Genomic DNA, 24,650 nt, shown 5'->3' with positions numbered 1-24,650 from the left:
TAATGCTACTTTCGTCAATTGGAAATGTTTTGACCAATGTACCAAAGCATAAACAAAAGTATATGCGCGGACTTACGACAAAATAGTTTTCCACGAAAAAGCAGATCTAGTGTGATATTATGAAAGTGAGACTTGCTGTAAAGTAGAGTGCCTATAATCAGAGTGGCGACAGTTGTTCGTTTGGAATGACAGCTACCAGTTCCAAACGAACAAACGACCTGTCAATTCAATGTAAAGCTAATGGAATGTTTTGAATTATTGCCAACATTACGGATGAGAAGTCGTCACTCTGGTTATAGGCACACTACTGTAGAGTGGGAAACATTAATGGGATCGAGTTGCTACTAAGCTAGTTGAAAAATACTCTGATTAATTTGGAAAGAAACTGATTTGTTTCCAATCGTAGAAACCGTTATGAATCCTTCGTCAAACAAAAGCGAAAATTATCAAAACACACTGAAAACGAGTCGAATGTCATTTTTTGCCACTTGACATGCAAAACTAGCGACTAATGTTTTCGAGCAAATCTGGCTTTCACAAGTGCGAATAACAAAACGTCGAATGAACACTGTGACTTTCGCAAAACGACGTAACTAACAGAAGCAAAACGACGTATGTGTAAAGTCAACCAGGAAAAACGACCTATCTTACTGTCCAATGTACATGATTAAAATTCAAACGACGTGTCGTTTTTGCCTAAATGTTATATGTGTAGTTGAATTGTGAATTGTTGAATTATATTTGTAGTTGAATTGTGAATTAGTCACTATGATACGTTGCACGCATACAAATTGGACGATTTAGTGAAGAGATGAAGTTGTTTCAATCAGGCCTTATGCACGCGCGCTCTTTATTTTGCGCTGAGACAAATTTATTCTCATTCTCATAAGACAACCACGCGCATGCGATGTACTTTTGTCGCTCTCAAGAGAACTCTTTGGCACATTTACGAACCGCACCAGAAACTGATGAACGCTTCGTTGTATAGTCTCATCGCATTCTGCCAAGAACGAGGCTCAAGCGCTCTCGCCGCATGAGATAGCGCGGCGCGCTCGTTTCATGCGATCTACGAGCGGCTTGTACGTTATTTTCATCCTCTTCACCTCTTCCTTTAGGATAGGGCACAAGTCGCACGAACCGCTCTAGCCACGAAAAAATAATTATAACAGCAGCTCTTACTGTGGCTCACATAGCACACAAGCTGCGCACATAAAAAATCTCGTGCGCTGTCTCGTGAGATAAAAGCGCACGAGTCGCACGCAGAAGAAAATGCGATGCTCTGAAATTTCAAGTAGCACATCCCGTTTCTATGTGCTCGCTACGCGTCTCTTACACGCTTTTGGTTTGCTCTTTGAGTCGGCGCTCACGCTCACAGGATGTATATGCGACACACACATTTTCGGTGCGCTCTCGCAGTCGCATTTGTGCACGCATGAGCATTCGGAAGCCCTGGTTTCAATTACTCATTTTCAAATAGGATTTAAAATTGTGCGATTATTTTTCAATATCGCTTTTCTCGGTTCAGCAGAAATGTTACATTCGTCGTTTTGAACATTTTATGCAGTATTCATTAGAGATGGTCGGGTATAGAAATTCTTATACCCGAACCCGACCCGTACCCGAGTGATCAGCAAAAAAATTTACCCGTACCCGACCCGTACCCGATCAAAAATTTAAAAAATTACCCGTACCCGAACAAAAATAAAAATAAATTACCCGTACCCGACCCGTACCCGAGTGAGCAGTAAAATTTTTTACCCGTACCCGACCCGTACCCGATTGAAAATAAAAATTTTTACCCGTACCCGACCAAAAACCCGTCGGGTACGGGTACGGGTCGGGTTTCGGGTAAAATACCCGATACCCGCCAATCTCTAGTATTCATATACGAAATTGGAATGTGTGCGAGCCGAAGTCAAAGTTTGCCGTGGGTTCAATCTTACACTGAGGTAAAAGCATTTTTGACTCATAATCATACACTGCGGAAAATGCATATAGAGTTTCGTAAGCTATGAACTTATGAACCAAGTAAAAGACAGTTCCATTACGTGTTTTAGAGTTTCATAAACGGTTTTCTGCCTTTCTCAACTGTTCTCTTGGCATTGCAGTATTTTTTTTCGCATATATGTCTTCAATAATTGGCACGTTGCAGCTCGACATAATTCACTGGGATATTTCGACAACACTGCGCACTCTCCCAGTAAATCCGAACATCGGACGCATCGTGCAAGAAAGCTTTTGATTGCGTTTCGAGCTTGCATAGTGTATCGGTAGAACAAAAGAGTGAAGATATACCAAAGCAGAGAGCGGATGTCTGATTACTCAGGTGATGAGATATATCGGGGTTGGATTTCCAACCTCGAACATAGGGTCAGAGTTTTTCTGGCCCTAAGAGGCGAATGACCTAAAGGTTAAAGCCTCTATGATCGAAACAAAAAAATGTTTAACACTCTTTCACACCCTATCGGGAAGATGTCGGCTCGAAAATGTCTTGTTTGATATTCCTTCACTCTGTTTCTCTAGCGATGCATAATGTAAACATAAAGCTTTTTTTTATGTCGACGCGGTTGATGCAAATGGTGCAGAATTGTCCGATGACGGGCCGATTGAAGCGCTACGATCGGCCCTATATCGTGCTCAATCGGTCCGATAATCAGACCGATGATCGGACTTATGCGGGTCTACAAATTTCACTGGGCTGCATCGGTGTGAGTAACAGAGACGTCAAATTGCTCAATAGAGTGTGAAGAAGAAAAAGGTGCTTCATTGTTCGTATCCGGAAAAAATTATTTATTTTGTTTTATAGGTAGATAAAAAAATCGACAAACCGAGAAGCAGAAGAAAATTGAAAATTACGCAAAAGGAAAATGTCGTTTCGTCTGCTAACGATTCGACTTCATAAACATGGTCGCTTGTTACTTCAGAATTATTTAAAGCGAGATATTCATAATAGCATTTTGGATAGCGGTGGCAGTCGGAGAATTGCCGGTGAATTTAAGGCTGGTGACACTCAAAATCAATATGGGCTGCATAGACTTCGGGAGACTCAGGAAAACCTTCGCACTAAAGGCCTTCTGCGACTTGGAAGTCAAGCGAGACGGCTGTTTGTTGATAATGTGCTGAACAGAGTAACAAACCCGTACTCAGCTGAACTTCGGGCGCAAGCAACAAAAAGGTTCTGTTTAAAATAGACGTATGCAGTGTTCTAATATTACTGATTCTAGATTAATGTTTGGCGATTCGACACCATTTCTTGCTTTGGTTGGTATAAGTCTTGCTTCAGGCGATAGTATGTTAACGAAGGACGATGAAATCGAGGCAGTGTGCAGGGAAATAAGAGTAACTTATACAATTTAAATTTAATAAAAAGTAACTTAATCGAAAATTTAAACTGTAGGGTACAGTTACTCGGTTACAGAACAAAATTATTGAACAGAAAACTGAGAAACGTGTTTATAATGAATTATGCTTAGAAAATTTGAAGATAGGACCACCTTTAGCAAAAGGTTGCTCTGCTGTAGTATATGCAGCAGCTTTCAAAAATGAATTGAAACCAACGACTACTTTAGTGTGTGAGCGCCTAGAAGAAGCGACTGATTTCCTGACTGATACGCGTCATTTGTCTACGAGAAGCCTAAATATTGATTGTTATAACCATAGTTTTGGTAGCAGTATGGAAAACATGCCTTTTTCTAATACAGATGCTTGCAAAATCGATCCCAACACTTATACTTTACTGCAATTGAATCCACAAGAAAGCGCACTTGACAATGAACATCAAGATAAAAGAAGTAAACTGAAGAAAAAACGAATACGATTTGATAGTGCCGAATTGTCCAATCGAAAATCTAGGCTATTGTCAGATGCTATCGATGGATACGCGTATCAACAATCTATGCAACGGGATTTCGAGACAATAGTAAACTTGGTACTAGATATAAAAAAAATCTTTGCAATACAAATTAATTGTTTTACAGCTTATCGATCATAATATAAATGTTTCCGTTGAGCAGTACCCTCTAGCATTAAAAATGATGTTCAACTATGACATACAAAGTAATGCGATGTCAATTCTTAAAGCTATGTACAAGGAAACAGTTCCAGCAAAAACAAGAAATGTTATAGAAACGGAGAATTGGGAGAGACAGTAAGTATAAATTTTGAAAAAATATTATTCGAATGAGTTCCCTTCCATGGTTAATGGGCTTGACGGTATTGCAATCATTATCAGATACAATCAATTTCAATTTAATATAAATATGTGTTACAGCTGTTAGCTTTATGATTGAATTCAATTAATGTGATATGGAACGACTTGAATAAGATGTTGATTTCATTACACTCCATCATCCGAGGTTTAGAGAGGCCGGTAGGGTTTAACTGAGCTCTGTTTTATGTTTCATTTTTATACTACCGGCCCTTATTACCAGAACGAAGTGGAAAATTACGTGAAATGAACGTATTCCAATTAGGTTTTACACAATGACAATTAGGTTTTTTACCGTCACTGCTAACCTCAATCGGATGAACACATTTTGACAGTTCAGCAGTACTGTTTGTAAACAGAAATTTCTTTTGTTTGTTTATTGACAAATTGGATAAGACCATTTACGGTCCGTATCACCTAAATAAAGTTTTAAAACATTTGTTCACGATTGAATACGTTTCGTTTTTGATATTTATTAAATAAAAAAGACTAGTTGCAAAGTGTAAAGATGATTGTTTTAGATGTGCTCTTAGATTTTTGTTTAAGCTTGTTTGTAAACAGTACCGCTGAACTGTCAAGGATGAATACTTGTTCATTTGTGTCGTCACGATAAAAAACCTAATTAGGTTTTGCACGATGACGAGACAAATGAACTGTCGATGAATCAAATTCATCCGGATATCTTGTTAATTCATCTGGACATCTTGTTAATATGATGTCTTTGCTTGAAGTCAATCTATCGAACATAGACAACAGATTTCAATCTAACTTATGGTTTTTGTATATGAGATGACTAATTGAGGTATCACATTCGGAAGTAAACGCTTTAGCGATCGGTTGTGTATGTAAAGTGTGCGAGCCGAAAGTTAATTTTACACGTGTTACTTACAAAGTGAAATAAAAAGGAAGTGGTAAAAAGTAATCCAAGAAATGTCGAAGATGATGGAGGACGAAAGAGGAGATATTCCTCCCGATGAATTGGATCCTGGACCCTCGAAAATTAACAAAAACGAGGAAGTTACTACTTATAAATATACGCCAAGAGACGCAGCTCCATACAGAGTGTATGTTGAGGTTATGGACCAATCACGACGCATCAACAAATTTTCAATTGGTTCACTTCTACGGAAGGCGGACAAATATAGAAACTATATAACTGATCTGAAATATCTCGGTAACAATACACTTATAATTTTCACCAATTGTTTTCGACGAGCGAATCTCTTAACATCGGAGCCAGCACTGGAGTCACATGGTTATAAGGCATATATACCGCGACACGTGGTGTGCATCACGGGAGTAATAGGAGGAATACCTACAGATCTAAGTAAAGAGGAAATAATCAGAGAAATTGAAAGTGATTACCCTGTATTGGATGTCTACCGACTCAATCGATGGGTTACTGAAAAAAATGAGAAAGCTCCTTCAACAAGAATAAGTATTACCTTTCGAACGAACGTGCTACCAGAAAGAGTGAAGCTCTTCGGTATACCAGCAAAAGTACAACCTTATGTACGCAAACTGATCTTTTGCGAAAATTGTCACCGTTTCGGTCATAAAACTACCAATTGCAAAGCAAAGAAGCGATGTAATAAGTGTTCCAAAATACACGACGAAAACGACGTGGACTGTCTAAACGATACGAAATGCTTTCATTGCCGAACCTCGGATCACCGCACTACGGACCCTAGCTGTCCTTCGCGGCAAAAAGAACAAAGCATAAAGTCCATGATGGCAAGGAAAAACCTAACCTACATCGAAGCGAAAGAGTTGATATCCCCGATTGCAACCCGCAATATCTATGATGTACTGGCAAGCGCCGAAGAATATCCTACAATTCAGGATAGTTTCGCGACAGTGACACAGCAAGGAAAACAAGACAAACGGCAGGGCGCGGATCGAACATGTAGTAAAAAATATCCACTAAATCAAAACAATGGCAAACCGGTAGGTGCCAAAAGGAAAAAATCTAATGAAACACCTCAGAACCAACATACGGAGGCGGTAAACGGTGTAGCGCTAAATAATCCCTACACAACGACAGAGCAGGAAAAATGGAAAAACCTTTACGAAAAAGCTTGTGCAGCAGCAGAAGACAAGGCAAATAATACCGTCCGAGGAGATCTGATGAATTTCTATACGGCTCTATTCCAACTCCCTGGGATTGACGAATCAGTTCAGAAAAAAATCAAAGAATGTTCAAAAAAATTCTTTAGATTCGATAGAGTGATGGAATAAGAAAATAATTACTTTAAATACCATTGGTAAGCAAATAACGTTCTTTTTTCTTTCAGAATGGTGGATTTCAAATTTGTTCAGTGCAATATTCAGAGTTTATTGAAACATAAAGAGGAATTACAGCGTGTCTTACTAATGGGTGACTATGCAGCAGCTTTTGTAGCAGAAACATGGACGAACATAGATCTAGAAAAAACTAATAAATACAACATACACAGGTACCATAAATTTGTAAAATCGCGACATGATAATTATGGTGGTTGTGCGATATACATCAAACAAGACTTTGGATATTTAGAGGTTAGCTTACCTGCATTATCTAGAGCGACACAGGCAATCGCTGTAAAAATAATTTCTTTAGACATAGTTTTAGTCTCAGTCTATATAGCACCATCAATCTGCATTAATGATTTAGAAGATGATATGAATAGAATCCTGAACGCACTTAAACCATATAGAAAATTTATAATAGCTGGAGATTTTAATGCTCATCATAACGTTTGGGGCAATGACTTCCAGGATGCTAAGGGTATAGAACTTCTAGACATAATTAATGACAATAACGTAATGCTACTTAATGATAACTCCAAAAAATTCATTCCAATACAATTAAATAGAAAACCAACATCAATAGACTTAACATTATGTACACCTAATATCGCCTCCGACTTTTCTTGGAAAACATTAGATTTTAGCGTAGGCAGTCATCATTTATTAATAGAATTTATTTACAATAACAATACTTATGAAAGACCTAAATTTATATACAATTATAAAAAAATCAATGAAGCAATTAAAAACATTGAGGCAACAGAATGCACAACAGTTGAGCAATTTCAAAGTGTGGTTCATATGATATACAAGAAAAACAGAATTCGTAACAAATATAATCCTAAACACTGGTGGTCAGAAGAACTAAGCTATGCGTGGAAAGAAAATAATATCGCGCGAGCAGCATTCAATAAAGTGTCATCAATAGAAAATCTCATAAAAGTGAAGAAAAAACAAGCAATTTTCAATAAAATGAAAAAAGATGCACTTTCCAAAGATTTCGCAGCATTTGTAAAAGATATTAATCCTTTGCTATCATCTAACGAACTTTGGCGAAGAATAGCGAAATTAACAGGCAAATCTGTCAAATCAAAATGTAACAACATTTTATACGAAGATAAAACAATAGCAGAAAAATTTTTAGACAAACATTTTGGCATTAATGATCCAACATTTATCACTGATCAGAATTACCGTATAAACTATGACTTACTAACTATTGAAAAATTTAATGAAATAATAGAGAAAAAAAGAAAAAATCTGCACCCGGACATGATAGAATAAGCTATCAGATGTTGAGAATGCTACAGCCGGAAGCTAAGGTTGCTATAATCAAACAAATAAATGATATTTGGCGAGATTGCTTCTTACCAATGTCTCTAAAAACTATAAAAATTGTAGCAATTCCAAAACCGGGCAAAGACCCCGCAAGTATAGATAGTAGAAGACCTATTTCACTATTACCGACAATTACCAAAATTACTAACACAGCAGTCTTAGATACACTACTAGAGCATATTGAAAACGAAAATATATTGCCAAAAACATCTTTCGGATTTCAAAAAGGCAGTTCAACAATTACTTGTACGAATTTCTTAGTAAACACTATCAAACAACACAAACGAGACAAATATCTTACTGCAGTTATCTTTATCGATTTGACAAACGCATTCAATGCAGTCAAAACGGACATTCTAGAATCTTTATTAGGTAAATACAATGTACCAATGGAAATTACTTCTTGGATCTTACAGTTCCTCAGAAATAGAAAAATAATTTTTAGCACTAAAGATACGAATGTAGAGAGATTCACATCGAACGGGCTACCGCAAGGAGATGTGTTATCGCCAACATTATTTAATATATATACGGCTTCACTACACGAAATTGCCGATGACGATGTAATTCTAGTGCAATACGCGGATGACTTTGGCCTTATAATAAAAGCTAAATCCTTACAACTATTAAATAGCAAAGCTCAACAAGTCATAGATAAACTAGTGCAACTACTTGTAGAACTGAATTTTTCGGTGAACCCAGACAAAACCAAAGCGATACTTTTCCAAAATAGCAATAACATACTGTCTTTAAAAATCAATAATATAGATATCGAAACAATAAAATCCCACCCTTATCTGGGAATAACCATAGATCGTTTCCTAAGTTTTGGTATACCTATAAAACATACAAAATCGATAGTAACTAACCGACTTAAGGTAGCGCTTCGCCGTGGTCAGGTCGAAGCGAGACAACTCACTGCTTCCTCTTGCTTTGTCGCCGAAATTTCACCCTAAATTGCAAATTTCTTCAATACTAAGCCGATTCACGAAAAATCAAAAACATACGATTATAGGTATATGATTTTACTATGCATTTGGCGAAAAATATTAGTTAGAAAGCTTTTCTTTCGCGAGATTTCGTGCGAGTTTTGTTAAACATTTTGTTTTCTTTTTTCCCTTTCTCGCTATAAACAACTCGCATATGTAGGGATGTGCTACGTTTTCAACAAAGCGTCAAAGCTAGTAGCGATGAAAATCAATACTGATTTCTGGTTCACCTGAAACATGAATAGACATTATTTTACAAAGTAGTAACACTTACTTACATTTTCTACTCATCTATATTCAACGTTTACGCAGAGAGAACAAACAACGAAAACAAAAGAAATGTTGTTGGCGTCTACCGCATGTGACATTTTGCACACCCAAATGCATGCGTGGACATTGTGTGCGTGCGAAAAAATAAGGAAAAACTCACTTATTTTTATAACTCGCACGAAATCTTTCGATAAAAACGTTTATCAGGCACAATTTATATACGAATCGATAGAAAAATTATTTATCTTGAATCGTATGTTCTTGGAATTTCCGTTTTCTTCCCCGTTTTCTCACAATTTTGGGTAAAGTGCATGAAACCCCGGGATAGGCAGCGAACTCCCGTGACCACGGCGAAGCGCTACCTTAATATGATTAAAGTTATTAGCGGAGTTAAACACGGCGCACATCCTTAAACCATGATTAGTGTATATAATGCTATCTTCCGAAGCATAATAGAGTACGGAGCACCCATTTTTAACAATGCAAGAAAAACTAATAAGCAAATTCTAAACACAGTTAACAATCGATGTTTGCGCAAAATAACAGGATGCACAAAGACAACACCGCTAAACTCACTGGTTGCAATTGCAGCAACACAACCTCTTGATATTAGACAATACTATACCACCTGCAAAGAAATAGCTAGATCAGTACACAATCATAATGCCGTAGCAATGCAATTAGAAAAATTGGAATCAAACGTAAACAGTGAAAAACTATCATTCGTAGAGTCAGTATATAATGCAGAGAGGCGAACTTTCGCATTAATCTCCCCGTTAATAAAACGAGACGTGAACATGTCTAAAGTAGACATACAATCAAATTTAGAAACAATTACAACAAGTAAACAAAACACTAATCCTGTAAAACTTCGGCAGGCCGCGTTATTTGTAATGAATGGAAAGTTTTATAACAGACCACACATATACACTGACGCTTCCAAAGAAAAGGAAACCTGCGCTATAGGAATATATACAACGTATAATAAAGCGAGATACTCATTCAAATTAAAATCTGAAACATGTATAACAACAGCAGAACTAATAGCAATAGACACTGCTCTCTCTTTTATTGTACGCGATAGAATAGAGAATGCAGTAATATATACAGATTCAAAGTCTGCATGCCAAATAATCGACAATAAACAAAAAGAGAAAAAAAATTCCGCAAATAATAAATAATATATTAAAAAAAGCATCCGCGTGGAATGTAGCACTTCAGTGGATACCAAGCCATTGTAAAATACATGGCAACGAAATTGCAGATGCATTAGCTAAAAAAGGATTGAGTGAAACAACTATTATTAATAACACGTTTTTAATAGAAGATGCCTACTATAAATTTAGAGCCGATATGAATAACAAAACAAATTTATGGTACCAAGATTATGCCAAACAAAAAGGTCGAACATTTTACAAATTTCAAAACAAAATAGACAAACATCCATGGTTCTTTAATAAAAAACTAAACAACGAGCACATAAGGCTGCTGAATAGGCTAGTTACGGGACACGATTGGTCAAAATATTGGTAACATAAAATGAAATTAGTAGACTCCGAGAATTGCGAAAGTTGTGACGAGCCCGAAAATGGGGAACATGTAATACTGCACTGCAACAAGTTTGTAACCATCCGTTCCAAATATACTTTTAGTTGTAAATTTTCATCACTCATCGAATTATTTAAAAGCAACAATATAGAATACCTCAAAGAAATATGTAATTATCTAAAAGAAATCAAAATTGACATGTAAGATAAATATTCAAAGTCGTAGTAATGTCCCTCGGTAACGGAATAGTGTTAAAAGAATGGATTCAGATCGACTCGAAATACACAAACACAACAGGGCTTTATAGTCTTGGCAACTTAGCCCTTTAAAAAGAGCTGATAGACTTTAAAAGTCAGCTCACCAGAGAAGAAGAAGAAGAAGAGGAGATGTTTTGTTTTCCTTTTCGATATTCGAGTTCGATGTCATATGACTGTATTTTTAGAGCCCATCTCAATAGTTTCGAGTTTCCTGATTCGACTCCAATCGTGAATAACCACAGAAGGCTACGTGCGTCTGTGATAACTTTGAACTTAGTGCCCTCGACAAAATGTCGGAAGTGTTCAATAGCCAACAATACTCCCAAACATTCTTTTTCGACGCTGGCATACCTTTTCTGTTTACTGCTAAGTTTTCGACTAAAGTACGCAATAATACGAGTTTCGCCATCGATTTCCTGAGTTAGGGCTGCTCCTACGGCGTTGTCTGAGGTGTCTGATTCGATGCTAAATGGTTGGTTGAAGTTAGGGTTGGCGAGTATTGGTGCTGACACCAGAGCAGCTTTCAATTCTTGGAATCCTTCCTCTGCTGCTTCAGTCCATTGAAATTTCTTCTGTCCTTTTTTTAAAAGATCCGAAGTTGGTGGGACTATGCTACTATATTTTCCAATGAATCTTTGATAGAATCCCGCCAAGCCGAGTAAGCGACGAACATCCTTCACGCTCTTAGGCCTGCAGTAGTTCAAGATTGGCTCAATCCGTGAATTGTCTATTGCTACTCCTTCATTCGTAAGAAGGAAACCCAAATAGTTGACTTGTTTCCTACAAAAACGTGACTTGTCTAGCGAGATAGTTAAGTTGGCTTTCCTTAGCCGCTCCGCCACAATTCTCAACAACTTAACATGTTCCGTCAAGGTTTTCGTAGCCACAACGATGTCGTCTAAATAGACAAAAACGTTGGGTTCTAAATCGAAGCCTATCACTTTATCCATCAGTCTACACATAGTAAACGGGGCATTGGTGAGACCAAATGGACACACCTTGAACCTAAATAGTCCTTCTGATGTCCTGAAGGCTGTGTAGTCCCTGCATTCTTCTTTCAGGGGTATTTGAAAGCATGCATCCTTAAGGTCGATTACAGAAAAATATTTCGCACTTTCAAGGCGGTGAAAAATTCCTTTCATGTCCCTCATTGGATAGAAATCTTTCTTTGTCAGAGCGTTTATTCGACGGGAGTCCAAGCACACTCTAAGTTTGCCATTCGACTTGCGAACTGGAACTAGAGGGTTGGCCGATTAACTTGAGCATTCCTCAATGGCGTCGATTTTCTTGTAGCGCTCTATCTCACGGTTCATTTCGGCTTGAATTGATGGTGGACACCTGTAAATCGGCTGTCGTTTTGGTTTAGCATATTCGCGTCGAATGATTTCATGTTGCAACAATGTTGTTCACCCTAAAACGTTATCAGTCGTGCAAGGAAAGGAATGAATTACTTCGATCAGCTGTCGTCGTTCCTCTGTCGAAAGCTCATGTTCTGTCTCGATCGTTTCGGGTGTCACCTCAGATTTCTCAGGCAATTCTAATCCTGGTATGTCCAATGTGTCATCCGGGGTCATTTGTCCAATTACCGGAAACGAATCGATCGGATGAACGAAAAAATGATAAACCTCCTGTTCGTTTTCTGTTTGTGATCGCATATAGATTTCCGCAACCTCCTCAAATCGCGTCTCTCCCTTTATCATAGGTTTAATACCAAAAGCTTTCCTGAAATCGATTCCTAGAATCAAACTTCTGCTTATCTCTGGAACTATAACTACAGCAATTACTTTCGTTACGTTTCTAAATGTAATCGGTATGTTAGCATAGCCAACACACGAGTACTGAGTGTGATCTGCTGTGCAAATGCGTACTGGTGAGGGAAGAACTTCCAGTCCGTAAGGCTCAATTATTTCCTTAGAACTGGTTACACTAACACTGGCTCCGGAATCCAGTAGGGCTTCTATTACTGCATCAAAAACCGAAACATTAATATGTGGACATTCATTGGTTTGAATTCGAATTTCGTTCAAATTTTGGAAGGGGTCTATGAAAGGTTAAGTGGGAACATTTGTTTTGAACCGAGTGTCAGACTTCCCCTCTCCGCACCCTGGTGTTAGTTTTCCGAATTTGAAACTGAAGGTTTCCTAGGGTGGCTATCGCAGTTTAATGATATTTTCCTGGATTCCCACAGACGTAGCAAAACATCGTTTTTGGTTGCTTGCATTCTCTCCAAAAGTGTCCATGATTGCGACAATTCCAACATGGTGGAAGTCTGACGGTCTCCTGACGATTTTCAGTCTGCGTATTTTCTGCTACTTTTTCCTCGTTTCTTTGTGGAAGTCGTTCTCGGAAATGCTGTCTGCCAAGCGCGTTCACTTCTTCATCTGTTTCACCCTCCTGAGAATCCAGTTCGATTTGGTTCACCGACTGTCTTATACCGATAGGGTGCAACGACGGATCGCTTTCATCGATTTTATAGTTCACCTGTATTAATTCCTCAAGGCTAGATATCGTAAAACACGCCAGTTTCGAGCGGTAATGCTGCCGCATATTTTCCCAAATAATTTCGAATTTCCTACGGCTGGATAACGGTTTTGTTAATAATTTGTTAAGCCTTTCAACTTCTGTAACGAAGGCGATGAAAGTTCCCAATTCCATTCTGCGTCATAATAGGTGAAAAACCAATTCGCCGCTTCACCTTGTAGCATAAGATGAATGTGGCCCAGGAGATTGTCTTGCGATATCCCATTCATGCTAGCAAGAACTTTAACTTTGTAAATGAAATCTTCTAGAGTCGTTGACCTAGAATCACCTGAAAAGAAGAGATTCCACTTCCCGATTCTGCGATCGTACTGCATTCGATTATTTTGCCTTCTACGCTGTTGTCCAGATGATCGACTTTCATTAAAAACCTCGTCGTCACTGCTTACTTCGGATGCACGAAATGAGCTGGCCGGTTGTCTACCAAACTGTTGATTCATCTGAGAATTTCCCTGTAGTCTATTGCCATACGGTTGAAACATGCTTTGTGGTCTAAAATTGTTCCAGGTGGGGAGTTCGCCTCGTATTCGAGCAAATGACCCCCGAATTAGTTGGTTTGATTGGTTCTCATTGCTTCTTCACTGTTGCTCTTCTTGTTGTTGCACGTTACCTTGTGGTTGATTTTGATTTCGCTGATTTTGAATTGATGTTGCCATTGCTGGTCTTTCTTGTTCCTGTCTGGAATCACGACGTGCTACTATTTCAAATGCAACCTTCATTTCCCGGATCGTTTGTTCTAATTCTTGAATTTTTAGTTTGAGTTCATCTTTAGTGGGACCATCGTCTGTGCTTTCCTGCGCTGCCCTATCTTGTACTTTAAAATTTTTCTTAATCGCTCCTAGACCATCGCGAATGATTTGACGGAATGGGCTTTTACTAGAAGTTTGCGTTATCACCTCGGTTGGTTCCGTTTGCCCCGGATTTCCCGTAGTTGGTGTTTTTCTCTCGGATTCTAATCCTTCTGCTTCGCTTTGTCCGGAAGTTTCCAATTCCTCTATCTGATCTACCGATAACGGAACCTTGGGTAAATGTGAACTTAATAACTCCCGAATAAACTCGAATAACGACTCTCTCATCTGTAAAGCTCTGTCATCCGTTCCTACGCACCGTTCTACTCGCATGTAGTAGTGTTTCAGACGTGATATAAGTCTTGCATCCGACCCTTTTTGCAAGGCAGTTCCGATAGTGTTTACTCGTGACGAGACTAGATCAAACTCTTGCTCAATTGAATACATTGAACGGTAATTACGGTTTTCTTTGGCATCTTTATGAAAAATTCTTCGAAGTAATCTCTGTTTAGCATCTAAATCTTTTTTTGAATCTTCAACGTAGTTTCTTAGCTTCAGTTCGTAATCAACTTCCTCATTCAGCAAATGTGACGCGTAAGGAAATCTCGAAGTCATTTTTAATGTATATATTAATATATTTGATTAAATATTTTGTTTTTAGTCACACCCCAAAGGAATAGTTAAGCAATTTTGATAGATGAATAATAAATACATAATGTAAATAAATTAAATGAAAAATATAAATAAATCAATAAATATGTAAGTGTATATGTATATAATAAATAAATGTATGTGAAATTTAGTAATAAATATGTATATAATAAATAAGTGTATACGAATAATTATAATAATAATTTGTAAATATATGAAGACGTAAATATATTTAGTAAGCGTATTTTTTAAATGTACTTGAATCAAGTAAATTTGCTTTATATCCAATCACTCAATCGAATATGCCATATATTCACCAGACATCACAAAAATAATCACAGTTTCCTCAAAAATATCCGAACATTTTCCCAAAAATTAGAAGCGTTACTCAATTTAGCATGGTTTCAACTTTCCACGTTGAAATTCATTATATTTAACGAAAGTTGCACAAAAATTTAACTCACATCCAGAGAAGACCTAAATTCTAAATCCACATGACAATTGTTCGTCTCAAATGAAAACGGAATTGTGTCTTCAAGAACATTATTTGGCTTCATAGAATCATCGAACTTAAGTTAAGAATTAACTATATAAATGCCAGAATACATGCTATCGAAATCCACCAATGTTTATGGTTCGGCCATACAAAAATTATGAAAAATAAATCCAAAGAACTAGTTCGTTCAAATATAGCTTAGAAGTTTCCCAAACATCAGGTTCGTACTTGCAGTTGGGCGCCAAAATGTAGCCGGAGCGGACCGATCTATTAAAAGCGCGTAGTTTTAGCGCCACTCCTTTCGGAGACTACCGCCATGTCGTAGATTGCCCGGATGAGACTGCACTAACGCAAGTCAAATAACAGAATCCTTCAAGAAGAATCCGGATCGGTCCAGCTAGGCACACTGACCTCGTCCCAGAACAGGTTCCAAGACCCTAAACAACCAAACTCATCAAGACTCAAAGTTCACCTTCCAAATCACCCGGTAGAAACTCTCCATGCCTAAAAGCTCATCATAGGCAGGGTCAATGTTGGTCACCAGATACCGCTACTAAAGTGGAAGAGATTATTCTTAACTGATTCAAATTTACCATGTGGTAAAGAATGCGGACTCAACATAACCGAAGTGACGTGGAAACATTTCAGTCAACTAAAAACTCTATCTAGCTACACCAGCAAAAAACATTTATTTAACTTTAAGCATAGATTGTAATGTATTTAGTAAATTGGACATGATTGCACGGTAAGTATAATTTATTTCTGCATGCTAATTTCTAGGCCTAGCTTTCTATTGTGTGTGTTTTCTTTCTCTCCCTATCTACTAGTTCGTTAGTGTGCTTTTTTTATCTCATTGTTCGACCCAACCACAGGTTATGATGACATCTTCAGGAACGGCAAGCGATGAATGGCAAAAGCTTGGACACCCGGGTGTAATTATTTGTGTGCGTTTCGGAGGGTGCTTTCGAGAACGCAGTCACATGTGCACATGGATCGTAACGTGATCACTTCATGGACGCGCCCGTCTATAAGCGGGGTCCGAAAAACAATCTAGCGGTTAGCAATTAATATCGGTTTCGGTATTTATGGACGCCGGGAACAATAAAGTAAAACGGAACGGACTCACCGACTCAGCGACTGATGGATGGTGATACTGGAATTTCTGCGTAGCACGTGGGGAACGAGGGAATCCAAGTGCTATGAGCACTTCGCCGGAATCTGACCAGCTAAAGATGGCTTTTTGATGCTGTTAGTTGTTCTGCCGGTCGAATGATCGGTGTTTCACCGACACGTGGACTTCCTAAGGCCACCGGAAGATCACTTCCAATGGAGCGATGTGGTAGCGGATCGACTCCCTTCCTACGGAAAATCGTGCGTCGGGCAAATATGTCCTCCAGGATGTGGCGAGTGACGCAGTCAGCGAACGGAGTCCAGCGAGCGTGCTTTCGTACGGATGATAACCTGAGAAATTGGATGGAACAAACGTGGTTGTTCGAACGGATCCACAGTGGTTCGAATCAATAAAAACGTGGACATAAATCAGTAGCTGCCAAACCGTTCTTTTAATGCATATAGTTGCTTTGAAGAAATTATTTACAAATATATACCGCGTAATTTGATCATATGATTAATTGTTCATGGCCTACTTTGACAAAAAAATGTAACCATAACTTTTTTATCTGAAGAGATAGAAATTTTTTTTCTTCTAGAAAGTTTTAGAACTAGTAAAAATAATTTACTTTGTCAAATATACCTAAAGTCTAGGTCACGCCGTTTCGGATATACAAAGCGTTTTTATGGCAACCCCCTTAAAATCAGTTTTTTATTCATAAATTGTTTCAAGCTATTTTGTTATGCACACTTTGTTTGGAATAATTGTAGAATTTATAAAATCGTATATTTTTGTTGAAGATAGTGCATAGGTTTGTTCTTTCCTGGCAAAGTTATGAAACATTTTACCTTTTTTTTACCTAGGATAAAACCTTGCACCGAAGCGAAATATGCAACTTTATGCGGCTGGTTGGTAAACGACTGGACAATGCGCAATTCAGGCCCCAATGTGGTTCTTAGCCTCTTGTCCAGTAACTCCTATCCCTACCTCCCCGCGGTGCCGGCTGGGGTACGAGCAACCATAGGAAAGATCGGGTAACCAACCCCGGTGGGACCTTGGTCGTATGCTGACAGCGAAGGGGGTCCTCTTTAGAGGATGTCGGAGCGTCTGTACTCCATGTTAGGAGCGGCTTCAAATAGCGTCTGTTCTGGTATCCAGCGGCTGAGTATGAAATGCTGTATCCCGTCCAGCTAAATCCAAGGTGGCAACCCCACCAACGGGATCGTCCTAGTGCTAGTTGGGACGTTAAACAGAGCAAGCACGATGATCCTCCGGCGAGACAGGGGGTTGGCGCAGGCCTAATAAGCCGCCCGTAAAACACCTATTACGAATGATACAGGAGAGAATACGACCCGGAACAATCGGCATAGACCCACGCAACGAAAAAAGGATACTACGATTGGAAACTTGGAACATGGAACTGCAAGTCGCTAGGTTTCGCAGGCTGCGACAGGATAATATACGACGAACTAAATCCTCGCAGCTTCGACGTCGTAGCGCTGCGGGAGCTTTGTTGGATGGGACAGAAGGTGTGGAAAAGCGGGCATCGAGCGGCTACCTTCTACCAAAGCTGTGGCACAACGAACGAGCTGGGAACTGGCTTTATAGTGCTGGGCAAGATGCGTCAGCGAGTGATTGGGTGGCAGCCGATCAACGCTAGGATGTGTAAGTTGAGAATTAAAGGCCGTTTTTTCAATTACAGCATCATCAACGTGCACTGCCCACATGAAGGGAGACCCGAGGGCGAGAAAGAAGCGTTCTACGTGCAGCTGGAACAAGCCTATGACGGCTGCCCACGCAGAGACGTAAAAATTGTCATCGGGGACATGAATGCCCAGGTAGGAAGGGAGGCAATGTACCGACCGGTAATCGGGCCGAACAGCCTGCATGCCGCATCGAATAACAACGGCCAACGGTGTGTCAACTTTGCGGCCTCCCGAGGAATGGTAGTCAGAAGCACCTTCTTTCCCCGCAAGGATATCCACAAAGCCACCTGGAGATCACCTGACCAACAGACCGAAAACCAAATCGACCACGTTTTGATCGACGGAAAATTTTTCTCGGACATCAACAATGTTCGCACCTACCGCAGTGCGAATATAGATTCGGACCACTACTTGGTTGCTGTATGCATGCGCTCAAAACTTTCGACGGTGGCTACCCAACGTCGAAACCGAACGTCGCGGTTTAAAATCGCGCGGCTCCGGGATACTGGGGTAGCCCAAGATTACGCGCAGCAGTTGGCAGTGGCACTACCAACGGAAGAGCAGCTTGGTGCAGCTACTCTTGAAGATGGCTGGAGAGACATCCGTTCTGCCATATGTAGCACTGCATCAGCAATGCTAGGTACGGCGGCTCCGAACGTGAGGAACGACTGGTTCGACGACGAATGTGAACAGTTAGTGGCCGAGAAGAATGCAGCTTGGGCGAGCAAGCTGCAACACCGGACGAGAGCAAACGAGGAGCGATACAGACAGGCGCGGAACAGACTAAACTCGGTATCCCGTAGAAAAAAGCGCCAACAGGAAGACCGAGATCGCGAAGCGATGGAACAGCTGTTCCGTGCTAATGACACGCAGAGGCCATGTGCCACAGGCCGATATGTGCAAGGACACCAACGGGGATCTTCTCACGAACGACTGTGAGGTGATCGAGAGGTGGCGGCAGTATTTCGACGAGCACCTCAATGGCGATGTGGCGGAATACGAAAGTAGCAGCGCGGTAACGAACTTGGGAACGCGTGCGGAGGACGATAGACTACCGGTCCCAGACCTCCAAGAAGTGCAGGAGATGGTAAGCCGGTTGAAAAATAATAAGGCCGCTGGCGTTGACCAACTACCAAGCGAGCTACTAAAACACGGTGGTAATGCACTAGTGAAAGCACTGCATTGGGTCGTTACCAAGATCTGGGAGGACGAGATTTTACCGAAGGAATGGATGGAAGGAATCGTGTGTCCCATCTACAAAAAGGGCGATAAGCTGGATTGCTGCAATTACCGCGCGATAACTCTGCTGAACGCCGCCTACAAGGTACTCTCCCAAATCTTATGTCGTCGACTTTCACCGATTGCAAACGAATTCCTGGGACAATATCAGGCAGGATTTATGGGCGAACGCGCTACCACGGACCAAGTGTTCGCCATCCGCCAGGTGTTGCAAAAGTGCCGCGAATACAATGTGCCCACACATCACTTATTCATTTCAAATCAGCCTACGACACAATCGATCGAGAACAGCTATGGAAAATCATGCACGACTACGGATTCCCGGACAAACTGATACGATTGGTCAAGGCTACGATGGATCGAGTGATGTGCGTTGTTCGAGTATCGGGGATAAACTCGAGTCCCTTCGAAACTCGCAGAGGGCTACGGCAAGGTGATGGCCTTTCGTGTCTGCTATTCAACATTGCTTTGGAGGGTGTGATAAGAAGAGCGAGGATAGACACGAGTGGCACGATTTTCAGAAAGTCCGTCCAGCTACTTGGTTTCGCTGATGATATTGATATTATAGCACGCAACTTTGAGAAGATGGAAGATACGTACATCGGACTAAAAGCTGAGGCCAAGCGGATCGGATTAGACACCAATGTGTCAAAGACAAAGTACATGAAAGGCAGGGGCTCGAGAGAAGATAACGTCAGCCACCCATTACGAGTTCTGATTGGTGGTGATGAAATCGAAATGGTCGACGAGTTCGTGTACTTGGGCTCACTGGTGACTGCCGATAATGACACCAGCAGAGAAATTCAGAGACGCATATTGTCAGGAAATCGTGCTTACTTTGGACTGCGCAGGACGCTTCGATCGAGCAAAATTCGCCGTCGTACGAAGTTAACTATCTACTAAACGCTGATTAGACCGGTTATCCTCTACGGGCACGAGTCCTGGACAATGCTTGCGGAGGATCAACGCGCACTAGGTGTTTTTGAACGGAAGATGTTGCGAACCATCTTCGGCGGAGTGCGGATGGAAGACGGTACGTGGAGAAGGCGAATGAACCATGAACTGCACCAGTTGCTGGGAGGACCAACCCTCGTCCAAACGGCCAAGGTCGGGCGGTTACGGTGGGCCGGGCATGTTGTTAGAATGTCGGAGAACAACCCGGTTAAAATGATCCTCGACAATGATCCGACCGGTATAAGAAGAAGAGGCGCACAGCGGGCAAGATGGATCGATCAAATTGAGGACGACCTGCGGACCCTTCGCAGCTACCGAGGCTGGCGGCGAACAGCAATGAACCGAGTTGAATGGAGACGCCTCCTGTATACAGCAGAGACCCGCGTGGTCTACGACTGAAAGAGTAAGTAAGTATGCGGCTGATTTTTACAAAATTTGTAGGAAAAGATGTGCCCAATATCATAAAAAAAATCTAAGTGGAACTCGGTGGAACTTTTTTTTAGGTCTTTTCAAAGTTAATTTTAATTACTGAATTATGGCAACCCCCTTAAAACTAGTTTTCTAGTCATAACTTGTTTCGTGTTATTTTTTTATGCATACTTCGTTTGGAATAATAGTAGAAAATATAGAATTTCATAATTTTGTAGAAGCTAATGCATAAGTTTATTTTTTTCTGGAAAATTTATGCATAATTTTACCTTTTTTTACCTAGGAAACCTTGTGCCGAAGCGAAATATGCAACTTAATGCAGCAAACTTTTATAATACTCATAGAACATGTACCTTATCCAATTTACTTTCCAATGAGTATATCTTGAGTACTTTTCGTGTGACTCATTTTCACTATGGTCATGCTGAAACCATGAATGGTTAAGAAACAGAGGACGCACAGTGGTCCAAAACTGGAAAAAGACGGTTACAAGTCTGTACAGACTTTCACTGTTTTTTAAGAGCTAACGTGTCTTCGAAGTCTTTTGTTAAGGAGGTAGCACCGATTTCGAAAAAAAATAATTTTGTTTTTGACGAAAAATTTTTTTTTCTATCTCATTTCAAAGAAAAAAACATTTCAAGTATTTTTGCTGAAGATATGAATAATGTAAAAAAAAATATTTTTTGAGATATTCGCTTTATTTTAAAAACAGTTTTTTTGGATTTACCTACGTAGAATTTATTTCTATTACCTAAGTATCTACTACAAAGTTAGCATTTAAATGAGTAATTTTTCCCAACACTTTTCACAACCTAATCAATCAACTAGGTAGTTAATGTTACCTAATAAATCATTACAATATGTCACTTAGTCGCATTGCATTCGATCAATAAGTATCAGTCACGCTATCGTCCGAGTTTTCCGTATCGCTAATTTCTTGTTCTGTTGTAAGTTCTAGCATATCAATTGCTTCCAGTGACAATTTCTTTCTAGTTTTGATAGGTTAGTAATAAATATTCGAAATCAGTGGGTCAGACGCTACTAGGAGTCTACAAAAAACATCTGTCATCGTTTTTTCACGGCTGTTTTTCCTCGTGCTCAAGTTTGGATTTTTTTTTATTTGTTTATTAATTTTTAACTTTTTTCATTCAATAAACTATAAAGGTTGTTTTATGGAATCGCTTATTTGAAACCTAAGAAAAAACCGTACATTCAAGCCTTGGACGAATTTTTGTATCTTTGTTATATTTTACAGGCTGTTGAAAAAACGCTTTGTGTGAAATACCCCATGGATTATTACTATACATGCTATGCACGTATGCAAATATATGAAAGATATTTCTATCCTATTTCCGACTACCAGTCTGGACGCGCGTAAACACGCATAAACAAGCACACGCAACTTAAGAAAATTGTTGCGATTTTTATTTTGTTACTTTTCACAATTGACAATATTAGAATAAATCTAAGTGGAACTAGATGCAATTTTAGGCCTTTTCAAATTTAGTTTTAGTTATTGAAAATCCGAAAAATTATCAAAACTTCAACACATATTTAAAAAATGGAAAAATGTTTTCTAGACAAAATATGATAAAGTATTGTTAAAGTACAAACCTTTACGAAGAGATTTCATGTTTAAACGTGTAAATAAATTGAGTTATCGCGAAGCAACACGATTTTTAAGACGAGATGTTGATCGGGCGACGCTCACTGCAAAAGTGAGTTACAGAAATAGCAGACGCGTGACGCCCTCTGTTTCTTAACCATTCATGGTTTCAGCATGACCATAGTGAAAATGAGTCACACGAAGAGTACTCAAGATATACTCATTGGAAAATAAAATGGATAAGTTACATGTTCTCCTATAAGTATTATTAAAGTTTGCTGCATTAAGTTGCATATTTCGCTTCGGCACAAGGTTTCCTAGGTAAAAAAAGGTAAAATTATGCATAAATTTTCCAGAAAAGAATAAACTTATGCATTAGCTTCTACAAAATTATGAAATTCTATATTTTCTACTATTATTCCAAACGAAGTATGCATAAAAAAATAACACGAAACAAGTTATGACTAGAAAACTAGTTTCAGTAATTAAAACTAACTTTGAAAAGACCTAAAAAAAAAGTTCCACCGAGTTCCACTTAGATTGTTTTTTTTTTAAGATATTGGGCACATCTTTTCCTACAAATTTTGTAAAAATCAGCTGCATAAAGTTGCATATTTCGCTTCGGTGCAAGGTTTTATCCTAGGTAAAAAAAGGTGAAATGTTGCATAACTTTGCCAGGAAAGAACAAACCTATGCACTATCTTCAACAAAAATATGCGATTTTATAAATTCTACAATTATTCCAAACAAAGTATGCATAACAAAATAACTCGAAACAATTTATGAATAAAAAACTGATTTTAAGGGGGTTGCCATAAAAACGCTTTGTATATCCGAAACGGTGCGACCTAGACTTTTGGTATATTTGACAAAGTAAATTATTTTTAATAGTTCTAAGACTTTGTAGAAGAAAAAAAATTTCTATCTCTTCAGATAAAAAAGTTATGGTTACATTTTTTGTCAAAGTAGGCCATGAACAATTAATGATATGATCAAATTACGCGGTATATATTTGTAAATAATTTCTTCAAAGCAACTATATGCATTAAAAGAACGGTTTGGCAGCTACTGATTTATGTCCACGTTTTTATTGATTCGAACCACTGTGGGATCGTTAGCATAAAGCGGGTCTTTAATTTAAGCACATTTTTACCTTATCTTTCTATCAGCACACAACTCTTTTTCGCACACGATAACTTCACAAACTTTACTTTCTGGCTATGTAAAAAAAATAGAAAATTATAGCCAACTGAAAGGAAATACCACTTCACGATTACCTTTAAACAATTTCAGTAAACGGAGCAAAATCGCGTCACTACCACTCTACTCAACGAACTGGGACAAAGTGATTGAGCCCTGTAAACCTCAGATTAGGGAAGAGAATCTCAACGTAAGCGGAAGTACGTCATTTCCCGAGAATTCTTCGGGATTACTCGGAATCTTGGGTCATTCAACTATTTAGTTCGCTCTAGCCCATGTCAGTATTCTATCTTTCTCTTTCCTTCAAACTAACTGTAAGGATTCTGCTCTTCAACTATGTTCGGCAATCTCACTCGGCTTAAAAGAAGAGAGCGTGATCTTTGGCTACCAATGGTTGGACTGAAGGACGACCCGTTACAACGTATAAATGCAGGCGGATTTGATTTGAAATATATTGATGGGTAATTGACATGTGGATCTCATTTGCATCAATAACTACGGTCTACTCTATGTGGATGTTTGTTAATGAGTTTTGGAAGAATTGAATTTATATTGAGAAAAATCAATTCAACAAAATAATAACACCAATTGATACATAAATAAATAAGTAAATAAATAAGTAGGTAAATAAATGAATAAATAAGTAACTATCAAGTATTAAATACTTGAATAGTGTGCAACTGTTACACGACAATTCAAAAATGTACCGTTGTAACCTTGTCACAAAAATAGAATTTCTACCTTCTCTTCCAAAAATTCCAACTAGAGGTTTGTGGTCTGTGTAAACCATTAACTTCTGTTCGTATAAAAATTTATGAAATTTTTTTATAGTACATACAAGTGCTAGAGCTTCCAAATGAAGAATAGGATACGATTTTTGAGCATCATTCAAAGAAAAAGACGTAAAACATATTGGTTTTTCCAGTCCATCTACTATATGAGCAATTACTCCTCCCAACTCATATCCAGACGCATCGGAAACAACTACTAAGGGTTTGTTCTGATCATAAAGTTCGAGTATACTGGCGGCCAGC

The 24,650-nt window shown here is 39.0% G+C and overlaps 1 protein-coding gene across 4 annotated transcripts in view; it reads left to right on the top strand.

Annotated features, from left to right (window-relative positions):
* Positions 1 to 2,698: 2,698 nt before the first annotated feature.
* The window catches only part of LOC131432303 (serine/threonine-protein kinase Pink1, mitochondrial), a 46,067-nt gene continuing 24,115 nt past the window's right edge, over positions 2,699 to 24,650 (top strand). For 3 of the 4 annotated variants that reach the window (XM_058598503.1, XM_058598499.1, XM_058598502.1), the window contains exons 1-4: positions 2,724 to 3,175; positions 3,225 to 3,339; positions 3,398 to 3,919; positions 3,978 to 4,147. In XM_058598503.1, coding sequence (XP_058454486.1) covers positions 2,868 to 3,175; positions 3,225 to 3,339; positions 3,398 to 3,919; positions 3,978 to 4,147 — 1,115 coding nt within the window. In that variant the 5' untranslated portion in view covers positions 2,724 to 2,867. Of the gene's footprint in view, positions 3,176 to 3,224; positions 3,340 to 3,397; positions 3,920 to 3,977; positions 4,148 to 24,650 lie in introns of all 4 variants that reach the window. The other variant, XM_058598500.1, reaches the window with a different exon arrangement.

The sequence above is a fragment of the Malaya genurostris genome, chromosome 2 (assembly GCF_030247185.1).
Source record: "Malaya genurostris strain Urasoe2022 chromosome 2, Malgen_1.1, whole genome shotgun sequence".
Classification (NCBI taxonomy): Eukaryota; Metazoa; Arthropoda; class Insecta; order Diptera; family Culicidae; genus Malaya; species Malaya genurostris.
This window is presented reverse-complemented; position numbering and strand designations above follow the sequence as displayed.